The sequence below is a fragment of the Myotis brandtii genome, unplaced genomic scaffold, assembly GCF_000412655.1.
Source record: "Myotis brandtii unplaced genomic scaffold, ASM41265v1 scaffold229, whole genome shotgun sequence".
Classification (NCBI taxonomy): Eukaryota; Metazoa; Chordata; class Mammalia; order Chiroptera; family Vespertilionidae; genus Myotis; species Myotis brandtii.
This window is the reverse complement of record NW_005358611.1, coordinates 383,954-401,850: the sequence shown is the minus strand read 5'-3', so window position 1 is coordinate 401,850 and position 17,897 is coordinate 383,954. Positions and strand designations below refer to the sequence as shown.

Here is a 17,897-nt window from a genome sequence, read left to right as displayed (position 1 = left end):
TCGAGGGGCCAGCAGCATATATTTTAAGCTTTTTTTCGTATATTAGTTCTGCCAACGCATTCACGTGTCATCAGTGATAAATAACACATCTATGTTTTTTCCACTTTTATTCTTCTTTTCTTCATAATAATTAAAATGAGGGTTTACATACCTCACTCCAGTTTTCCCTAGCTTGGTCTTTCTTGCTCTGTCTAGTGTTCAGGTCCAGGTATTCATATCCCAGGATACTTGGCCTCATCTATCAATCACTCTAGCCTTCTAGACTGTTTACATAGAAACCAGTTCCTACTATTAGAGGAGTTGTGATGACAGAGACCATGTTGCTTACTAACTCCTCCTCCCCGGCACTCAGAACCCGGCACCGGCACCGTGCCTCATACCCTAGAAATTCAGGATTAGCAGACTGTTACTGTGCCAGACAGTCGATAAATATGTGTTACTCAGTGAAATGATTTATTTCTATCAGACTCAGAAGTTTAGGTCTAGAGTTATCTTAGATGTCCTTATAGATGAAAGTAAACATAGACCATGAAAAACTTAAATGACTTGTTGAAGGATGTGCAGCAAGTTCCTGATAGATGTTAAATGAGAATCTCATCTGACTTTTCATTCTATGTTTACTTTGGATTATACCATTCTTTTCTTTTTACTTTTTCCTCTTTTTGTTTATCTGTATCTTCAATTTCTACTCTCTCCCCCATCTTTTTTCACTTCTCTTTTATTGTCTGCCATCACTGCTTTTCTCACTAGTAAGACCACTTTCTCTAACAGCAACCAAATTTAATTTTGGGAGATGGAGCAGTATTGTTGAAGAGGCAGTGTGGTTTGAGTAAAAGAATACAACTTTTGGAGTCAGACCTAGGCTTGGATCCTGACTCACAAGTTATGTGATCTTTGGTAAAGTGCATAATCCCAAAGTCTCAGTTTCCTAACTATAAAATGGAAAAAAGGAAAGTACTTATCTGTAAGGAAATCCATTTAACCAGGCCATGATTAAAGTCTGCAAGGTAGACTTTGAAGGGACTCAATCACTTGGACAGATGTTAGACTTCATTACTCTAAATTCAGAGTTTAAAAGGTGCTTCTCTAACTAATTACCACCACCAGTCTGTCAGCTCTGTTTCATTCCCAGTAATGGGATGCTATGGCACTTAAATCAGCCCTGGGAAAGGGGTAACAGGAGAAGTAGAGATGGAGTAGCAAGTAGCTGGATATTTGTTTATCAAAGAGAATTCACTTTAAACTGTGTCCTATAGAGATGCCTCCTTGGGCAGTTGTCTGGTTGGCTTGGTCTCCAAGGGGTTTTGACAAACAAGTCTACTCTTAGAAACTCAGTCTCGAGCAGGAATATGAAGTCTAGAGCAGTGGTTGCCAACCAGTCCACTGGTGATCTGTGAGGTCTGAAAGATTGGCGACCGCTGGTCTAGAGGAATCAGGAGCTCTTCTTGGCTTCCTGTCTGAGGACTCAGTTTTCCCTGAATAATTACTTCTCAGATGTCTGTATCCTTATCATATAGACAACATAACCACTGAATTCAATATACAACTTTTAGTGTTTTCATAATTTCATAGATTACGTTATAGGATAACTAGAAGCCCAGTGCACAAAATTTGTGCACGGTGGGGAGAGGTGTTCCTCAGCCCGGCCTGCACCCTCTCTCAATCCAGGACCCCTTGGGTAGGGTCCCTAGGCCTGGCCAGCGATCAGGGCCTATCGGGGCTTTCCTTCCCCTGGCTGCCGGCAGCTGGCCCCGCCCCTGCTGCTGCCACTGCTTGCCATCTGTGCAGCGCTGCTCCCCCATTCCCCGCCACCGGTTGCCTCCCTCTGTGGGCAACAAGCATGGGGTGCGATCGTTTGGCTGGCCTGGGCCTCTCTCTGTGGGGCGATCGATCACAGGGCCCCCAGATGGATTGCCCTGAAGAGGGAAGCCCTGCCCACCTGCTGCAGTGCCGCCATCCGGGTTGCTTGGGCCTCCCTCTGTGGCCACTGGCTGGGTAGCCTGGGCCTCCCTCTTTGGGGCGATCGATCACCCAGCAGAGGGAGGTGCTGCCCACCCGACTGGGGCTCTGTGATCGATCGCCATGCAGAGGGTAGCCTGGGCCTCGCTCTTCGGGGCGATCGTGAGGCCCCCCGACAATCACATTGCACCCATCTTGACTGGCCTGGCGCCAGTGCGTGTCATAGCGTGGTGGTCAGGACGGTTGTTCTGCTGTTTGGTCGTTCGGTTGATTTGCATATTATGCTTTTATAATGATAGATAGTGAGGATAGAAATTCCGTTTAAGTTAAAATTATCACCGCTTTGCTATATGAAGTATTGTGAGAGGTGCTTCTTTGAGGCCATACCTGAATACTCTGCTTCAACTATTATTTTTGTTTACTTGGTTTCTGAAAGAGCAGGGACCGTGTCTGTTTTTGCACGTGACAGTATCCTTAGGACCTCAGTCAGTGTCTAGTTCAGTGATGGTGAACCTATGACACGCGTGTCACCTCATTTTTTTGGTTGATTTTTCTTTGTTAAATGGCATTTAAATATATAAAATAAATATCAAAAATATAAGTCTTTGTTTTGCTATGGTTGCAGATATCAAAAAATTTCTATATGTGACACGGCACCAGAGTTAAGTTAGGGTTTTTCAAAATGCTGACACGCCGAGCTCAAAAGATTCGCCATCACTGGTCTAGTTCATAGTAAATATACAATACAAATTTGTTGAATGTGTGTATTTTGGAAAAACCATTATATTGTACCATGGATTATTGACAGTTTTTAGAAAAACTCAGATTATATTTTATTCAGGTCAACCTATTTTATAAACAGTTTGCATATTAGGGAATAAAAACTTACTCTTAAATTTTTACTAAATATGCTTTAAATAAAGAGTTGAACTATGCAGATTGTAAATATAGAGGTTATAAAAAACCTTGAGGAATGACAACCCTTTTGGTGCTATTCGGGCAGGGGCAGGGCAGTCTTTTCCTTAAGATTAGCTGGGTTTTTTTCTTTAAGGGAAAGCCATTCATATTGAGATGCTTGTGCATTTTATCTTCTCATTTGATCTAAAATACATTAGAGAGTTTAACATTGATATAACAAACATATGTTATTAACCAAGTGTTTCAGAGTCTCACAAATCCAGAATAAAGAGAGTCAAGCCCTAATCGGTTTGGCTCAGCGGATAGAGCATTGTCCTGCGGACTGAAGGGTCCCAGGTTCGATTCTGGTCAAGGGCATGTACCTTGGTTGCGGGCACTTCCCCAGTAAGGGGGTGTGCAGGAGGCAGCAGATGGATGTTTCTCTCTCATCGATGTTTCTGGCAATCTATCCCTCTCCCTTCCTCTCTGTAAAAAAATAAATAAAATATGTTTTTAAAAAAAGAGAGTCAAACCCTTTTGAGGAGGAAGGATTCATTTCTGATACTTCTCAAGGAAAAAGGAATGAGGATAGGAACATAGAATCATGGAACAGACTGACAGATTTCAGAGGGAAGGCGGGGGGTGGGAGGGTAAGGGCAGTTGTGGGGAGAATGGGAGAGATTAACTGGGGAATTCATATGCATATATGCATAGCCCATGGACACTGACCATAGCGTGGTGAAGGCTTGGGAGGGACGGGTGTGGGGTGGAGGGGGTCAATGGGGATAAAAACACAAAGGGGGCATCTGTAATACTTTCAACAATAAAGATTTATTATTTTTTTTAAAGATACATTTTAAAATAAAAGGAATGAGGAATCAAACAAATAAACCTATTGATGCTTGAGTAAAGTTTTAAGAATGCTTTGTAGCTTTGCATGTTTTTGTGGTAATAGTCCTAATGAGGTTTAAGCGATGTTTTTTCCCCCAAGGATCTAGATGTTGGGAGTATAGCAAAAGACAAAAAACAAAGCTATCTGCCATCCGGATTTTACATTCTTATGTAGGAGACAGCAATAAGCAAGAAATACGTTCTATACCATGTTAGGCATTGTGAATTATGGGAATACATTGAACAGGATAAAGGGGATCAGAGTCTTCTGATGGATTGGGGGCAAGGTGCAGTATTACACAGGGAGGTCTGAGAGGGCCTGTTGGAGAAATTGACATTAGGGCAGAAATTTGAAGGAGGTAATGGAGTGAGCCATACTCCTCTGGGTAATAGCTTTACAAATAGAGGGAATAGTCAATGCAGAACTGTGAGGACAGGGCCAATAATTCCTTGTGTGGCTGTAGCTGTGAACGATCAGGGGGCAGAGGGGTTGGAGGAGGGGTAGATTGGTTAGGAGAGGGGGTCAGAAAGATAAGAGCTGCATGGTAAGAGAGAGCCTCTGGATGTTGTGGGTCCTTGCAGATCTTTGTGAGGACCTGGGCATTTACACATGGGAAAGCATTAGAGCTGGTTCTTAAACATGGTCCAGCACCCTTTTAGGGAATCAGAGGCCAAGTGTTTTCATAATAATGTCACTTGACTTTTTCATTCATTCTCACATGAGTGTACAGTGCAGTGTTCCTAGAGGCTCTGTGCTGCGTGATACTGCAACAAATTGAATTTAGAGGGAAGACAGATTGAATTCTTTAAGGAAGACAGTTAAAAGATTTGCAAAAATATAAAACAATGTCTCTTCTCACTGTTTTGTTTTGTTGGAAAATAATCTGTTTTCCATAAATTGTTTTGTTAGCATGTAATGGGATCCACTTTTATTATAAAATGAATCAAAAGTAGCCTTAAGTTTTGATTTCTAGTACAATAAATATTAATAGATATAATTCTGACCAATATAAGTTCTTTAAGCTTCCTTGTAGTAATTATTTTAAAATATATTTTTATTTATTTCAGAGAGAAAGGGAGAGAGAGAGAGAAACAAACATCAGTGATGAGAGAGAATCATTGATCTGCTGGGCTGCCTCCTGCACGCCCCACACTGGGGGTCCAGTCTGCAGCCTCCAGGTTCATAGGTCAACGCTCAGCTACTGAACCACACCAGCCGGGCCCTTGTTGTAATTTATTAAGTATGGGCTCCTGAGACCAAAAAGTTTGAGAAGAGCTCCATGGGAGAGTTTTGAGCAGAGGAGTGACATATTGCTTGGATTTTAACAGGCTGACTCTGGAGAATACAGACTAGACCAGTGGTTCTCAACCTTCTTAATGCCGCGACCCTTTAATACAGTTCCTCATGTTGTGACCCCCAATTTCATTGTTACAAATTGAACATAATTAAAGCATAGTGATTAATCACAAAAACAATATGTAATTATATATGTGTTTTATTTGCTGGTGGATTAGAGATGATGTGTGAGAGAATGGACTTGCATTTTCTGGTATCAGTAGGAACAATTTGGGGGACAGATGAGTTTGGTTTTGAATGTATCAAGGTGACATATTTAGAAGACATATGGATATGGGCATTTGAGTTCAAGGAGAAAATTGGTCTGGAATGTCTTTGACCATGGTTTTTTTGTTGGATTGTTTTGATAATATTTTTATGTAGCAATTAGCTTTCATTCTAATAAATTTAACTTCTATGATCTCAACAAGAATGCTGTATTCTGCATTTTAAAACTCATTAAAATCGATTTTCAACAATATGTGAGGCCCTAACCGGTTTGGCTTAGTGGATAGAGTCTTGGCCTGTGGACTCAAGGGTCCTGGGTTCGATTCCAGTCAGGGGCACATTCTCGGGTTGCAGGCTCAATCCCCCGTGAGGGGTGTGTGGGAGGCAGCCGATCAATGATTCTCTCTCATCATTGATGTTTCTATGGCTCTCCCTCTCCCTTCTTCTCTGAAATCAATAAAAATTTATTTTTTAAAAAGTGATAAAGAATATATGAGAACATATATTTTAAGCGGCAGTAAAAATGTAGTAAGTAGAGTTCTGCCAGTAGCATAACATAGGTGTTCTGAATCTAGCGTTTTTTTTGAATAGTAAACAAACATTGGCTTACTTAAGGAGATCATATAGTTTCGCCATTTAAAAATAATGTTTTTAGTTCCTGTCATGTTGATATCTGTTGCTCTTGTTAAAAAATGGACGTTTTCTTTTCTAATTTAATCTCAACGCTTGCTATAAAGGACCTTTTGGAATATTGTTTATAGTCAGTTATCTGTTGTCATTCATTAGCTTTTGTTTATGAAATTAAGGTGATATTCATGGGGAGCATGATTACAGATCTTAGATTTTTCCTCCATTGAGTTAGGTAGAATTTGGAATACAATTGAAAAGGATAATTAAAAATCAAAGAAATTGTTACCCAAGGAAAGCAAACCACCCCTCTCCTACACAGACATAATTCCTTCAGAAATTTTGGGATTTTTTTCATTCCAAAAAAGAGTATGTTTCATTTTTCTGATTTACCAAATGCCTTCGAAGCCCTTAGGGATTTGGAGCTTGAAGAGGATAAAATGCACGGGGACAGATCTCTCACTTCCTCAAATACAAACGTGTAGAGCACAGTTCTATTGAGATGTAGTGCTTCCCAAGGGTGTCAGTGGTTTAAGACATTTTGGAATGTGTGATGCCAAGGACTAGGATTGACCCTATGAGGTTCTCAATTGGTAATGGAGCAAACACAGCCCTTTCCTGTGGGCATTGACACAGACAGGCGACAGAAACGGGGTCTCCATGAAGAAAAGGAAGATGCACAGACCAAATCTGTGATACGGTCTAACTTCATTTTACAGAAGAGGAAACAGACCCACAGGGTTAAGTTCAAGCCACACAGCTACATCGTGCAGGGAATCAGGAGTAAAATCTAGAATTATGTAAACTCATGTCCTTTTTCCCTACTACATGCAGTTACTAGATTTGCTTTCTACAAAAAGGTCATTGTTGATGGATTGTAGTTTTTTCTTTATGTTCTTATGGTGGGTTTAAAATATGTGTGTTTTTTAAGCAATGCATGTTAAACATTACTTTGCATTAGAGATTATTTTGAATGCTTTTGAGATCCCTAGTTTTACTAAGGCTTTTTATTTTTTTCAAAAACTAGAAAAGACATTTGCATGGCTTTCATTCTCTCCCACTATCTCACCCCCAATTAAATAACTCAGCAGGCCAAAGTGAAAGCTTTTATTTTAGCTTTTTATTTTGAAATAAATATAGGCTTTGATAAAGTAGAAAAAAATAGTCACGGAAGTTAATGTTAACTCATAAAACAGCAATACTACAATTATAGGACCCAGGAAATTAACATTGATAGAATATTATTAGCTAACTCTGGTGATGTCTTTTTAGTTTCTTCAGTCTGTGATAGTGTCACATTCTTTCATGACACTTTTATTGACAAATTTGAGGATTATTGGTGTGTTATTTTGTGGAATATTCTTCAATTGGGATTTGTGTGGTGTTTGCTCATGCTTAGATTGACATTATGCTTTTTTGGCAAGAAAATGGCAGAAATACTGTCTGGCCTTTCTCGGTGCATCCTACTAGCGGTATATGTCTCTTTGGTAATATTAACTTCGGTCGCCTGGTTAAGGTGGTATCTGCCAGGTTTCTCTACTATACAGTCTCTTTTTTCCTTTGTAATTAAATGTCTTGTGGGGAGATACTCTGAAACTGTACCGATATCCTATTTCTCATATTTTTTGTTCACTAATTTTAGCATCTGTTGAATGGTTCTTGCCTGAAACAATTATTACTATGGTTTTCTTTTTTAAAAAAAATATATTTTATTGATTTTTTACAGAGAGGAAGGGAGAGGGATAGAGAGTTAGAAACATCGATGAGAGAGAAACATCAATCAGCTGCATCCTGCACAACCCCCCACTGGGTATGTGCCCGCAACCAAGGTACATGCCCTTGACCGGAATCGAACCCGGGACCCTTGAGTCCACAGGCCGACGCTCTATCCACTGAGCCAAACCGGCCAGGGCCTATGGTTTTCTTTTTTTTAAAAAAAATATTTTTATTGATTTCAGAGAGGAAGGAAGAGGGAGAGAGAGATAGAAACATCAATGATGAGAAAGAACATTGATTGGCTGCCTCCTGCACACCCATACTGGGGATCTAGCCCGCACCTGTGCATGTGCTCTGATTGGGAATCAAACCATGACTTCCTGGCTCATAGGTCAACTCTCAACCACTGAGCCACACCAGCCTGGCTACTATGGTTTTCTATTGGTGATTTTCTCTACCCATCTTTCTTTCTATATTTTAACTGGAATTTTGTAAGAGTGACCTGTCCCTTCTCTCCCATATACTTATTTTATTCCGTTTATGGCATTGTGGTCTTATGAATTATAACCCATTACTATCATTATCATGTTACAAGTAAGAACTTGTAAGAAAAGTATTTTTGAAATGTTCATACATTGTGATTATCAAAAATTCAAATGACCTAAAGTATACGCTGAAAAAAATTTCTCTTCCACTTCTATATCCTGGGTATCCATTTCCATTGTGATGAGTTTATTGTTATTCTTCCAGAAATATTAAAAGGGTTCGGAAAAGAGTCATTAATAAAAATCACCAGATTCTCAAGTATTATTTTTACCTGGTTTCTGATGATAACTACTGATTGATTTACTGTTGCATCTTCAGCTATTTCCCATGAGTATTTCTTAACCATCAAATTTTAATTTAAATTTTCACACAGTGCGTATTATATGGAAACAAGGACTGGTTTCCCCTGAGTATTCTAAATGAAATGACTAGAAGGCAAAATTTTTATTAAATTATACTTGATGTTTAATTTACTAACATAGTTTAAAAGTAACTAACCTCCAAACAAAATTCAATTTAAATGAGAAAGAATACCTATTGCAATTAAATAATAGGTTTTTAGTGTATTCACTTTAAAAATATCCTTTCCCCCATTCTGTTCTTTTTTTTCTTTCTTCTGGTAGCCTATTTTCCCTTATATGTACACCAGCAGTGTCCATGTACTCATTCAGGAAGCTGGGAGTGAACGGAGGCTATAAAGACTGGTTTTTGGTGTCACCAGCAAATTGGTGAACTTACTCTAGTACAGCTAGTAATACACCAAAAGTTGGTTTATTCCATTTTTTTCTTTCACATTGTCTAATTATTATCTCTTAAAGTGAATTTTAAGATTCTTATTTCAGGAATTCCTTTATGAAACTGTAAATAAAAAGGTGGTTGGACTTACTGTGACCTTGGACCAATTTTTTAAATCTCTGAGCATTATTAGTATTATTAATATTATTACGGTATTCTTCAGATTCTGATGAGGATCAGGTAATAATTCATATAAATTATTTTAGCATGGTGGAGTTGCTCATACAGTAAAAAATAATTAGCTAGGTCTCTGGGGATTTTCTTTTAGATTTGGGAGTCAATGACTTAATCCTTATTATAATTTTGTATAGGGAATTCAATAATACATGCAGCATTTTGACTTAAAGTACTTCCTATTCTCCAAATGAGAATATCTTCATTTTCTAAGTGATAACACAAAAATACTCACATAATAATGTGAAAGCTAAATAGTTCCTGTAAATCCATCTCTCAGAGATGACTGTTAATAGTCATTACATCTTTACAGTTGACATATAACATATTAGTTTCAGGTGTACAACATAGTGATTAGACATTTATATAACTTACAAAGTGATCACCCTGGTAAGTCTAGACCAGACTGACATTTCACAAAGTTATTACAACATGATTGACTGTATTCCCTATGCTGAACTTTACATCCCCACGGCAATTTGTACTTGTATTAAATTCCTTCACTCACCCACCCCCAAGTCTGGCAACCATCTATTTGTTCTCTGTATGAATTTGTTTCTGTTTTGTTTGTTCATTTACTTTGGTTTTTAGACTCCACATGTAAGTGAAATCATACGGTATTTGTCTTTCTTTGTCTGACATTTTGCTCAGCATAATATCCTCTAGGTTCATCCATCATGCTGCAAATGGCAAGATTTTATTTTACTTTTTACTAGGGGCCCAGTGCACAAATTCGTGCTTGAAAAAAGAAACTGTGGGCTGCGAGGCTGCAGTAGGCACAGGGGCGGGTCTCGGTCCATCCTCCGCGCCCACACTTGGTCCCTCCCACCACAGCCCCTGGTCCCCTTGTCTGCCGGCAGCCCAGCTCCTGCCGCCGCCACTCCCATGCACTGAAGGTGCTGGCCCCACTCACACTCGCTGACAGCGATTTGGGCCGGTGCCAGCAGCAGGTGCGAGCGGTGGCTGCTGCCCCGATTGCCCCTCAGGAGCAGGGGGAGGTGGAGAAACCCTCAAGGGCGATCCGAGCCAGCAGCCGCTGCTCTCACCCGCTGATGGCGCCGAGTGAGTGGTGGTCCCGGTTGCGGGTGCGAGCGGGGCCAGAGTTGGCACTGGGTGCGAGTGGCAGCTCCAGTGCCAGCAGCGGGTGCAAGTGGGGCCGGGGCCGGCAGTAGGTGTGAGTGCCGGGTGGGACCGCTGCGCGCAGGAGCAAAGAATTTTCAGAGGCTCGCCCTTATGACAGCGACTGGCGGAGCCCCGCCTTGGTCTGGCACCCCCACTCACCTGCTCCGCCATCCCACTGCGGCCAACACCCGCCATATTCCATGCACGCCCCCTGGTGGTCAGCGCCCGTCATAACGACCGGTTTTTGGTTGTTATGCTGTTTGGTCTATTTGCATATTAGCCTTTTATTATATAGGATGTCAGTCATATCCCATTGTATATATGTACCACTTCTTTTTTATGCATTCATTTATTAATGGACACTTAGGTTGTTTCCATATCTTAGCTATTATAAATAATGCTACAGTGAACATAGGAGTGCCTATCTTTTTTAATTAATGTTTTGGATTTCTTCAGATATATACCCAGACATGGAATTGCTGGGTCATATGGTTGTTCTATTTTTAGTTTTTTGAGGTGTAATAGCTTTGTTTGTTTTCTTAAATCCTCACCCAAGGATACTTTTTTCATTGCTTTTTACAGAGAGTGGAAGGAGAGGGAGAGAAATAGAGCGAGAGCAAGAGAGAGAGAAAGAAAGGGAGAAAGAGATCAATGGGTTGCCTCCTGCACTCTGTGGGGATCAAACTTGCAACCTAGGTGCTTTGGTTGACATTCTAACCACTGAGCAATACCGGCTAGGACGAGGTGTGATGTCTTTTTTTTTTTTTTAACTTCTCTGTGTCTATCTAAAAATACACATACTTAGTATACATTGAATCATTCATTAGACATTTTTTTCTGTAACTTTTGAAAGAGTTTTTTTTGTGGTTTTTTTTTTTTTTTTTCAGGAAAATGCAGCTACTGTTACATAACTTTCAAAAACATAAAACAGCTCCTGAGAACAGTCATGGAAATAGGATGGACATTTTTATAAGACTTGCTGTTTCACATTTTTTATGTGAAATATATCAACAGTTTTGCACAATTGTTGATTTTGACAATTTAAAGGAGGGCTATGAAGTAGAATTTAACTCTAGTTTTTCTTTTTGTGCTTATAGTTCTGAAGTACAAACACAGTTTAACCTAAAAATAAGGTCCCATCTAGAGAATTATTGGTAGCTTTTTTTTCCTTTCCACTTTCAATAAGTAGTTACCTCAAAGTTAAATCAGATTTAATTTATTCTGTTGTTTGAGTAAGCAAAACATATTCCACTAAATAGTGCATATTCTCTAATAATCAGCTTTTTAATGCATTTGCTTTCTGTACCTTGTGAATGTGGCTTTTTAAAATGAGCACAGTGAAGTTATGTTATTCTGTGGGTTTTGCTATGCTCAAAATATCTTTAAAGCTTTTCCCGGTATTTAGTAAACCCTGAATTAGAGGTTTCTTTTAACAGAAGAGAGCTGTGTTGACTAAGGGCATATGACAGCACTATGTAGTCTGTGGTTATAAATACACCATATATTTTTATGTTAATATTTAATGAATATCATGTAAATAGAGACTAATATGACTAAAATAACAAAAATCTCACTTTGCTCTTTGTGGAAGTGTGCCAGGTTAGTGTCCAGCGAGAGATGAATTGCAATAGTGAGGAAATAATAGAACTCATGTAAATTTCAGTGGAAAAGGTGAAAGCTGGCATTTTAACTTTGCTTATAAAATTTACACTATGAACATCAAAGCATCGATATTTTTATAAATAGTTGGCTCTTATTTTACTGCAGAAATTAATGGAAAATGTGAAATTTAAAAACACAATAATGGTCAAATGATAACATAACTTTTTCATTGTAGCTCCAGCTGTATTACAGTGATGTGGTAATTTTTTTTTATGGATTTAAGTGTAAGGCACAAAGAAATCAGATAGATGCCCAAATATAATATCTATAACATCAGAATAGCCAGTTGAGCAATTAGAGTTAGCTGCTGTAACATTGAGTACATGACATGTTTTGTATGAAAATTTTTTCAGTTTTAAACAGTCATCGTTTAATTTGGGATTTTGCAAATCCTGAAAATGGTACTTTCATGCATTTTATTTGTATATCATTGATAGCTTTTTATTTATTACTGAGCTAGTTAATATTTTTATTATTTCTCAATTCTTATTTTCTTGATTTAAATATGTTGAAAAATTCTAAGCCAGAAAGTGAAATAGGGCTATGTTTTATTCTTTTTACCTAGTCTTCCAACATTGCAGTATTGAATTTATGCACAGTTATTATCTATGTGGGAAATGACTACTTAATTTTATCAGTTAGACTTCTTACCTTATATTTTCCTATTCTATATTATTCATGTTATCTTGAATTGTGACATTGTACTTTTCCATAGGTCTGTTAGTTAATCCAATAGTTCATATTTTAAAAGGATTTGTAAAATTTTAAGGTGGCAAAGGGTAGGATGCACATACAATAATTCAGAAACAATAGAAGAGTGGTGTTGATAGAAAAGCCAAAGGCAGAAATGAGCTTGAGGCTTATGAAATGCAAGAATGATTTTGGAACAAAGCTTTTACTTAAATTCGTAGTTAGGTGAATTAAGGGGAAGGAAAAAGGCTTACGGCAGATGATGTATATTAACAGGTCACAAAACAGAACTGTGCAGTGACTGTTTTCCCTTCTATGAAAGGAATTTATTTACTGATAATTGAGCTTTAGTTTTCAAAAGGACAAACATCAAGATAATTAAAGCAGAGAAATATGACCAGACAGTAAGTAGCATAAGTGAAACAAAGTTTTAGTCCTAAACAAAAATTTAGTTTTCAGGACATTGAGATTTGAAAAAATGTGATGACTGTTCAAGAAAACATGGAAAAATTAGAGGAGCTGAATGGTGGAAAGGTGACTATTCCCCAAAACTGAAAAATTTATATTCTAAACTTGATGACACAACCTGTATATTCTAAAACAGATTATTTCCTGTTTAAACTGATAGATCTGGAAGGAGGTTCAGGTCCTAATGTGGCTTCAGATTTTTGTCAGGTAATTGATAAGTTGTGCCTGCATTTTAGCATGCAGGCTAGAGAAGTGTGTGTTCTGTGAAATTGCAGTTAGTTGGATCCTAGACTCAGAATAATCATTCCTAAAGAATGTCAACTGATAAGATTAACTTACGTCTGAAGGGCTATGTCTAGTAGAAAAGAACCACAAAATTTTTTTTAATTGACTCAGTAGGTATGCATCTGTGGAGACAGAATTGTATCGATGGTGGAGGCTTGGATTGGGACCACCACCAGCATGTCAGCAGTGTTATGTGCTCAGCAAAGAGTATAGGTATTCTTGAACATTCTGGAAGGTGGGATATTTGGGACTGGAGGGTAGGCAACCTCAGTTTTCATACCTATCAGTTGTTAGGGAAGGCTGTATGGCATACAGGATTTTCTATATTAAAAGGGACAAAGACAAACTAACCATCTAGATGTCTAACCATCTAGTTGTCTAGATGAGTGGGAGGGCATAAAACCATGCTATTATGCAGGTTAGAGAAGAAGACACTAGATATTACAGAACTCTTCAAACATTTGTAGGGCTGTCATATGAAAGAGGCATTTGACCTATTTTATGAGCTTTGGAGTATTGGGGTGGGAAGAAAGTTTAGGAAAGATTTTGGTTCCGTAAAATAAATTTGTAACATTTAAGAACTTCAGAGATGCCTAAAACAAAATTGTCTTGATCTTAGAGATATTTTTGGGTCAGTGTAGCGGGAATTTTTACTAATCTATTTTTAAACTTTGGAAAATGCTGATTTATTACTGGGAAAAATTTTTTAACTAAAATTTATTGGGGTGACATTGGTTAATAGGATCGTATAGGTTTCAGTTGTAGATTTCTATGATACAAGATCTGTATGTTGGTTGCACTGTGTGCACATCACCCAAAGTAAAATCTTCAGTCACCATATATTAGGCCCCCTTCAGCACCCCAGCCCCCTTCCCTCTGGCAACCACCATACTGCTGTTTGTGTTCACGAGTTTCAGTTTTATATCTCACGTATTAGTGAAATTATATGGTTCTTAGCTTTTTCTGACTGGCTTATTTCACTTAGCATAATATTCTCAAGGTCTATTCATATCACAAATGGCAGAATTTTTATACTAGGTGAGTAAACAAAAGTTTCTGAACTTTCAGTTCTCTGAACCACAGCTGTGGTTTGAAGTAGGTAATGAGTGGAGATGAGGGAACATTTGAGCATTGTCATGTTATGTTTGATGTAACAGAAGAACATATGAAACATACTAATTTTGAAGCACTCCTGTGTTTCATAAAGAAGCATCTGTGAATCCACCACCTATGAAGGAATTAGAGTGTCACCCATACTCATGAAATGCCTTTTTGATTGTGATTATATCACTTGATATCAACATAAACCAAAGCTCTGACCACCAGGACTTAATAGAATGAACAATTTTGGAGACAGAACTTTTTAAAACATGAGGGGAAATAAATGGAGTATTTGTATACGGAGGTTGGAAACCAGTGGATTCAACTGAGTCACTCAGAAAGCAACCTCTAATTACTAATATATGAGGTACAGGCACATTAAGGTTAAATAAGAAACTTGTTTAAAATCACACAAGCAGTTGCTCTTAGAACTCAAACCAAAACTTGTTCTAACTTGAGTGTTATAAATTCCATGCCAAGAAGTGCTAATGATTTTCTGGCTAGAAAGTTGCTGTTAATAAAGGGTAGTACTCATTCTCAACTGGTGAGATCCACGATGCATTGGATTGTAAATTCCTTGAGAACTAGCACTGGCTTAGTCATCTTTTATGTACTGTTTCATATAGAATTTGTGTTCAATTATTATATTGAGTGATATATTGTAGGGACTGAAAGAAACATGGTAAAAAGACTTTATCTTAAGAAAACAGAATTTTAATTATACTGAGTGTGCTTTTGCTTTACATGACTCCTTGTCATTAGAAAAATATCAGACTTTCTTTCCTCTTGACTTCTTTCTTGACCCTAATACCTGCACTAGTTGATGACTCCTGCTTTTGTGCTACCACTGTCTCTGTACCCTTACTGCTCAGAGGCGTTAGGTTATCTGTTTGTTTATATGCCTTTCATATTATATACCTTTCATATTAGACTAAGTTCTTTGAGAGCTGGAACCCGTGACTTGTTTTACTTGAATGCCCTAGAACCTAGCTCATTCCTCCCTTCATTCACCCACCTATCCATCCAATCTACTGAGTAGTAATTGAGGACCCGGCCCACTATGTTCCAGGCAGGATTCTAGAAGCTGGTAAGACAGAGGGTAACAGAGTCTCATGGAACTTTCAGTTATTAATAAAAGAATCACACAAATGTTTATAGAAATATAGCTTAAGTTGGAAATATGTCTTTCATTATATCATCTAGTTGGATATGTGAAGGTTTTTGGGTTTTGTATGTTTATGTTTTTAAAAAAATATGTATTTTTATTGATTTCAGAGAGGAAGGAAGAGGGAGAAATGGAAACATTAGTGATGAGAGAGAATCATTGATTGGCTGCCTCCTGTACGCCCCCTACTGGGGATTGAGCTGGAAACGCAGGCATGTGCCCTGACCAAACTTTGACTTCCTGGTTCATAGGTCAACAATCAACTATTGAGCCACACCGGCCGGGCGCTTTATGTGTTTTTTAATCTAGGCATCTGAATTTTCTCGTTTATAATTGATTCTCTTGTGTGTTTTTTAATTTGGTAAAATGTTTACCTGGAAAATCATTCCCCCTCTCAAACTATTGTAGTACTGTGGGCAGTTCAAAGAGTATTTAAATGTAATAAACCAATACTTAAGGTGCTTTTGTATAGAGACTGGGACCAAAGGATATACGTTTACTTTTAATTAGATTAAAAATTTTTAAATTCCCTTTGGTTAAATACTTGTTGTAATTACCTAAGCAATATTTGTTTCACTTGTTACTTAGTTGTTGAAAACTTGATTAGAGAATGACTGTCATATGCTAATTTAAGAAAAACACTAACTTGATACTGGCCATCTTTAGGAAAGATTGTATTATGAAACTGGAAATACATAAAATAAATAATTGAGATCTTGTCCTTATAATATAGTTCAATCCAGGATACCTTCTTTTGATTTTTTGAAAATTTCATTTGCTTTCAGAAACAAATATTTGTTTAGCTCTGATAGGCAAATTGTTTTTTAAGAGAGAAAATTTGTTATAAAATGAATATTGCCATCATTGAAGTAGAAACTGTATTAGAGTAGTGTTTTCACTAATGAAGACTTAATGACTAAGTAAGAACACTTTTGATAATGCCTTTTTGCTGTGTTGGATTTTATTTAGCTGAAAGTGATTTTAAATAAAGAAAGAAAATTAAAGTGATATTTGATAGTTTCTTAATAACAATATATTGAAATTCCATGTTTGGAAAACAAAAAAATACATTTTAAAAATAAAAAAGATTTCATTTTTAAATCCTACTGGACACAAACCTTTTCCCCAAGGAGGTTATAATCTATAGTATGGAGAGATGGTTACAGCTCATTTAATAATGACAACCCTTATTATCGGGTACCAGTGGTCAGGAGCCTCTAGCACAGCGGTTCTCAACCTGTGGGTCGCGACCCCTTTGGAGGTCGAACGACCCTTTCACAGGGGTCGCCTAAGACCATCGGAAAACACATATATAATTACATATTGTTTTTGTGATTAATCACTATGCTTTAATTATGTTTAATTTGTAACAATGAAATAGGGGGTCACCACAACATGAGGAACTGTATTAAAGGGTCGCGACATTAGGAAGGTTGAGAACCACTGCTCTAGCACAATGTGGAAGCTTAAAGAATTCTTAAAAGAATTAATCAATTTCTTTGTACAGGACTTGACTCATTAAAATAGATTTCTCATACTTTATTTTAAAGAAGTATATTTATACCTGGGATGTAATAATAGTTATCTGTCATTTATTAGGTTCTTTGACACCTCTTCCCTACTTTTATCTACTACGATTTCTTCTTGGTTTCCCTCTTCTTTTCCTCACCCCTTAAATGTTGCTTTTCCAAAGGTTCGTTCAGTCCTTCCTTCTCTCTATATACCCTCTCTAACATATCTCTTTTATTCCTAAAGTTTTAAATACTAAATTTGAATATCAAACTCAGACTTCTGCTGAACTTAAAAAATCTGTGTATCTGAAGTAGAAGGCAGCCTTTGGTATTAAGTTTTGTCTGATAGGCATTCTTATGATGCTTATTTGACTGAAGCTACCATTTGGAATTTCTGGCCTCATATGCATGGAGAATTAGATAAAATAACAGATCTATATCACAGTGGATAAGAACTTGGGCTCTGAGGTTAGTTTTAATAAAATGTATTATTTGGTCTATAAATTTGATTTCTAGTAGAAATAAATTTGAGGCTTTAGTCCTGTAGACTTAATCTAGAGCAGGGGTGGGCAACCTTTTTGTGAGTGCGTGCCAAAACCAGCAAAATCTCTGACTCAAAATTATTCTGCGTGCCAACCCTACTTTTTTGAGAACATGTTACGCCTACTTGATATCTCTAAGGTGTACGTATGTGAAGAACCTTGAAGAAATAATAAAATTCATT

The 17,897-nt window shown here is 37.7% G+C and overlaps 1 protein-coding gene across 10 annotated transcripts in view; it reads left to right on the top strand.

The window, feature by feature from the left end:
* The window catches only part of QKI (QKI, KH domain containing, RNA binding), a 115,773-nt gene that overhangs the window by 13,200 nt on the left and 84,676 nt on the right, over positions 1–17,897 (top strand). For 6 of the 10 annotated variants that reach the window (XM_014539774.1, XM_014539778.1, XM_014539773.1 and 3 more), the window contains exon 1: positions 13,498–13,609. The exons of 1 other annotated variant lie outside the window; for it this stretch is intronic. In XM_014539774.1, coding sequence (XP_014395260.1) covers positions 13,513–13,609 — 97 coding nt within the window. In that variant the 5' untranslated portion in view covers positions 13,498–13,512. Of the gene's footprint in view, positions 1–11,413; positions 11,425–13,497; positions 13,610–16,019; positions 16,031–17,646; positions 17,659–17,897 lie in introns of those variants that run through there. 3 more of the 10 variants (XM_014539781.1, XM_014539782.1, XM_014539780.1) reach the window with 3 other exon arrangements.